The sequence below is a fragment of the Monopterus albus genome, unplaced genomic scaffold, assembly GCF_001952655.1.
Source record: "Monopterus albus unplaced genomic scaffold, M_albus_1.0 scaffold2087.1, whole genome shotgun sequence".
NCBI classification, from domain to species: domain Eukaryota; kingdom Metazoa; phylum Chordata; class Actinopteri; order Synbranchiformes; family Synbranchidae; genus Monopterus; species Monopterus albus.
The window spans coordinates 1-2,445 of record NW_018129962.1 but is presented as its reverse complement, the minus strand read 5'-3'; the positions used below and the strand labels follow the sequence as shown (position 1 = coordinate 2,445).

General features: G+C 40.3%; 1 protein-coding gene across 1 annotated transcript; it reads left to right on the top strand.

Annotated features, from left to right (window-relative positions):
- Nucleotides 1-11: 11 nt before the first annotated feature.
- On the top strand, nucleotides 12-2,435 carry LOC109953925 (uncharacterized). The gene is made up of 2 exons (XM_020589361.1): nucleotides 12-2,202; nucleotides 2,367-2,435. The coding sequence occupies exon 1, from the start codon at nucleotides 45-47 to the stop codon at nucleotides 2,199-2,201; it is 2,157 nt and encodes a 718-aa protein (XP_020445017.1). The 5' UTR covers nucleotides 12-44; the 3' UTR covers nucleotide 2,202; nucleotides 2,367-2,435.
- The last annotated feature ends 10 nt before the right edge of the window (nucleotides 2,436-2,445 follow it).

The following is a 2,445-nucleotide window of genomic DNA, read 5'->3' as shown; positions in this document are numbered from 1 at the left end:
CTGCAGTGGAATTAAATGTTGCATCTCCAAGTAACGATGTGGATATGAGCAAGACCCTGCCTGACATAATTGAACAGAATTTTGCGGCGGCTTTGCTCAAACTTGAACATTTTGCACATGTGCCTGGCACAAAAATTGATGAGTTTCTAGAGGAGCTGCACTATTTGTTGTGCTCAGCCACATTTCCTCTCACTGTAAACATTGAAGCTGTTTTTCAGAAACATGGTTCCACACCTGATAAATCAGTGATAGCAGAACTTGCCACAGCCCTCTCCACGTCTCACCCCTTACTAAAAGCTATACAGAAGGGTGGCTCTTTGGGCACATCACATCTCCGAAACAAGTTTTACAGAGAAAACTTTAATGTCATTGATCCCATTGAGTACATGCTTGATAAAAAGGAAGAGAAAAGCTTTCAGTATGTGCCTATACTGAAGAGCTTGCAACAGGTCTTCAATAAAAAAGACGTTGTGGATAAAGTTGTTGAAACCCACAGAGCACATCAGTGTCAATGGATAACTGGAGAACAGCATACTTATAAATCATTTCAGGATGGCTCATATTTTAAGGAAAATAGTTTTCTTTCAGGGGGTGAGTTGACAATCTTGCTAACTTTGTACATAGATGACTTTGAGGTATGCAATCCTCTGGGTACGTCTCGCAGAAAACACAAGCTCTGTGGAATCTATTGGACTCTGAGTAATCTGCCTCCAGGCTCACATTCAGCACTTTCCTCGATTTACCTGGCAGTATTGTGCAAATCTGATGATCTGAAAAGGTATGGATATGATGATGTCTTGCATCCTCTTATTCAGGATCTAAAAGTCCTTGAGCAAGATGGACTTTTTGTGCCGTTGCTTGGTAAAAGTGTTAAAGGCACAGTTCAAGTTGTTGTGGCAGATAACCTCAGTGCTCACAGTATAGCAGGTTTTAATGAGAGCTTTACTGCTGGAAACATTTGCAGATTCTGCACAGCAACACGAACAGAGATCCAAGAGAGAGAAGTAAGATCAGAATCATTTGATCTGAGGACAAAAGAACTGCATGCGTCTCATGTAAATTCAGCTCAGCAAAACAGTTCAAGTAGTTTTGGGGTGAAAAGACAGTGTGCAATCACTAAAAATCTTGCCCACTTTAGTGTTCAGACAGGTTATCCCCCTGATATCATGCATGATGTGTTCGAGGGCATTGTGCCTGTGGAGCTTGCACATTGTTTGTCATTGCTGATATCCAAGAAATATTTCAGTCTTGAGCTTCTAAACAAATCGATCATGAGTTTTCCTTACAAATGGTCAGACAAGACCAACAGGCCTCATATGATCCCACACAATTTCTCGAAAACAATTGGGGGGAATGCCCATGAGAACTGGGCACTGATACGATTTCTCCCATTCACCATTGGGCATCTGGTGCCAGAAGATGAAATGGCATGGCAAATTCTAATGGATTTAAAGGATATTGTAGAGCTGTTGGTATCTCCAACACACACAGAAGACTCCATTGCTTACCTTGAGTGCAAAATTTCAGAGCATCGCAAAAGATATCAAGAGCTCTTTCCTACTTTGCAGCTTTTACCCAAACATCATTACTTAGAGCACTATCCTGCACTCATCAGGAAGTTTGGTCCTCTTATTGGTCATTGGACAATGCGATTCGAGGCTAAGCACAGTTTCTTTAAGCAAGTAATTCGACACTCAAACTGCTTCAAAAATGTGCCCCTCTCGCTAGCTCTCAAGCATCAGATCATGGTGTCTTATTACATGAGATCATCTAGTTTTGAAAAGCCCACTCTTGAGGTGACAAATGTCTCAACAGTTCCTGTAGACGTTTTAAAAAAAGAAATTGTTCAGAGTATTGAACATAAATTTCCTGGCATAAAAGAGGTACACCTAACTAGATCTGTGTCAACCAAAGGTGTATGTTTCAAAAAGGGCATGATTGTAGCTCATGGGTCTACAAGTGGTCTTCCTGACTTTGGACAGATTGTTCACATATTTGTAGTCCAGGAGAGACTATGCTTTATAGTTAAGAGATTTTCTGGATGGTACAGTGAGCATCACAGAGCCTTTGAGCTCACAGCATGTCCAACCAAAGAGATGGATCTTATTGAGCTTAGTGACCTAGCAGATGACTACCCTCTGGCAGACTATTTTGTTGGATCTCTCAGAATGGTGACCTTGAAACGATACATACATGTTTAAGGTATGATGACATTCTAATTTAAAAATGTAATGTCCAAACTGTCACTGCACTCATGAAATTAAGAGCTGTAATTATTTCAAAAGTTAATGCTTAAAGTAGACTGAAAAAAATTAACTGGTGAAGCAAAATTTTAGGAATTACATTGTTTTGTTTTTAATTCATAGATTGTTGTGAAATGGCTGCTCCAGTGAAGCTCAGAATTATCCTCGGGGAAAACAATTCCCAGAGACTTACCCTGCAAGA

Bases quoted from the DNA above. Each gene is read 5' to 3' on its own strand.
- LOC109953925 (XM_020589361.1), top strand. From the start codon at position 45: ATGAGCAAGACCCTGCCTGACATAATTGAACAGAATTTTGCGGCGGCT.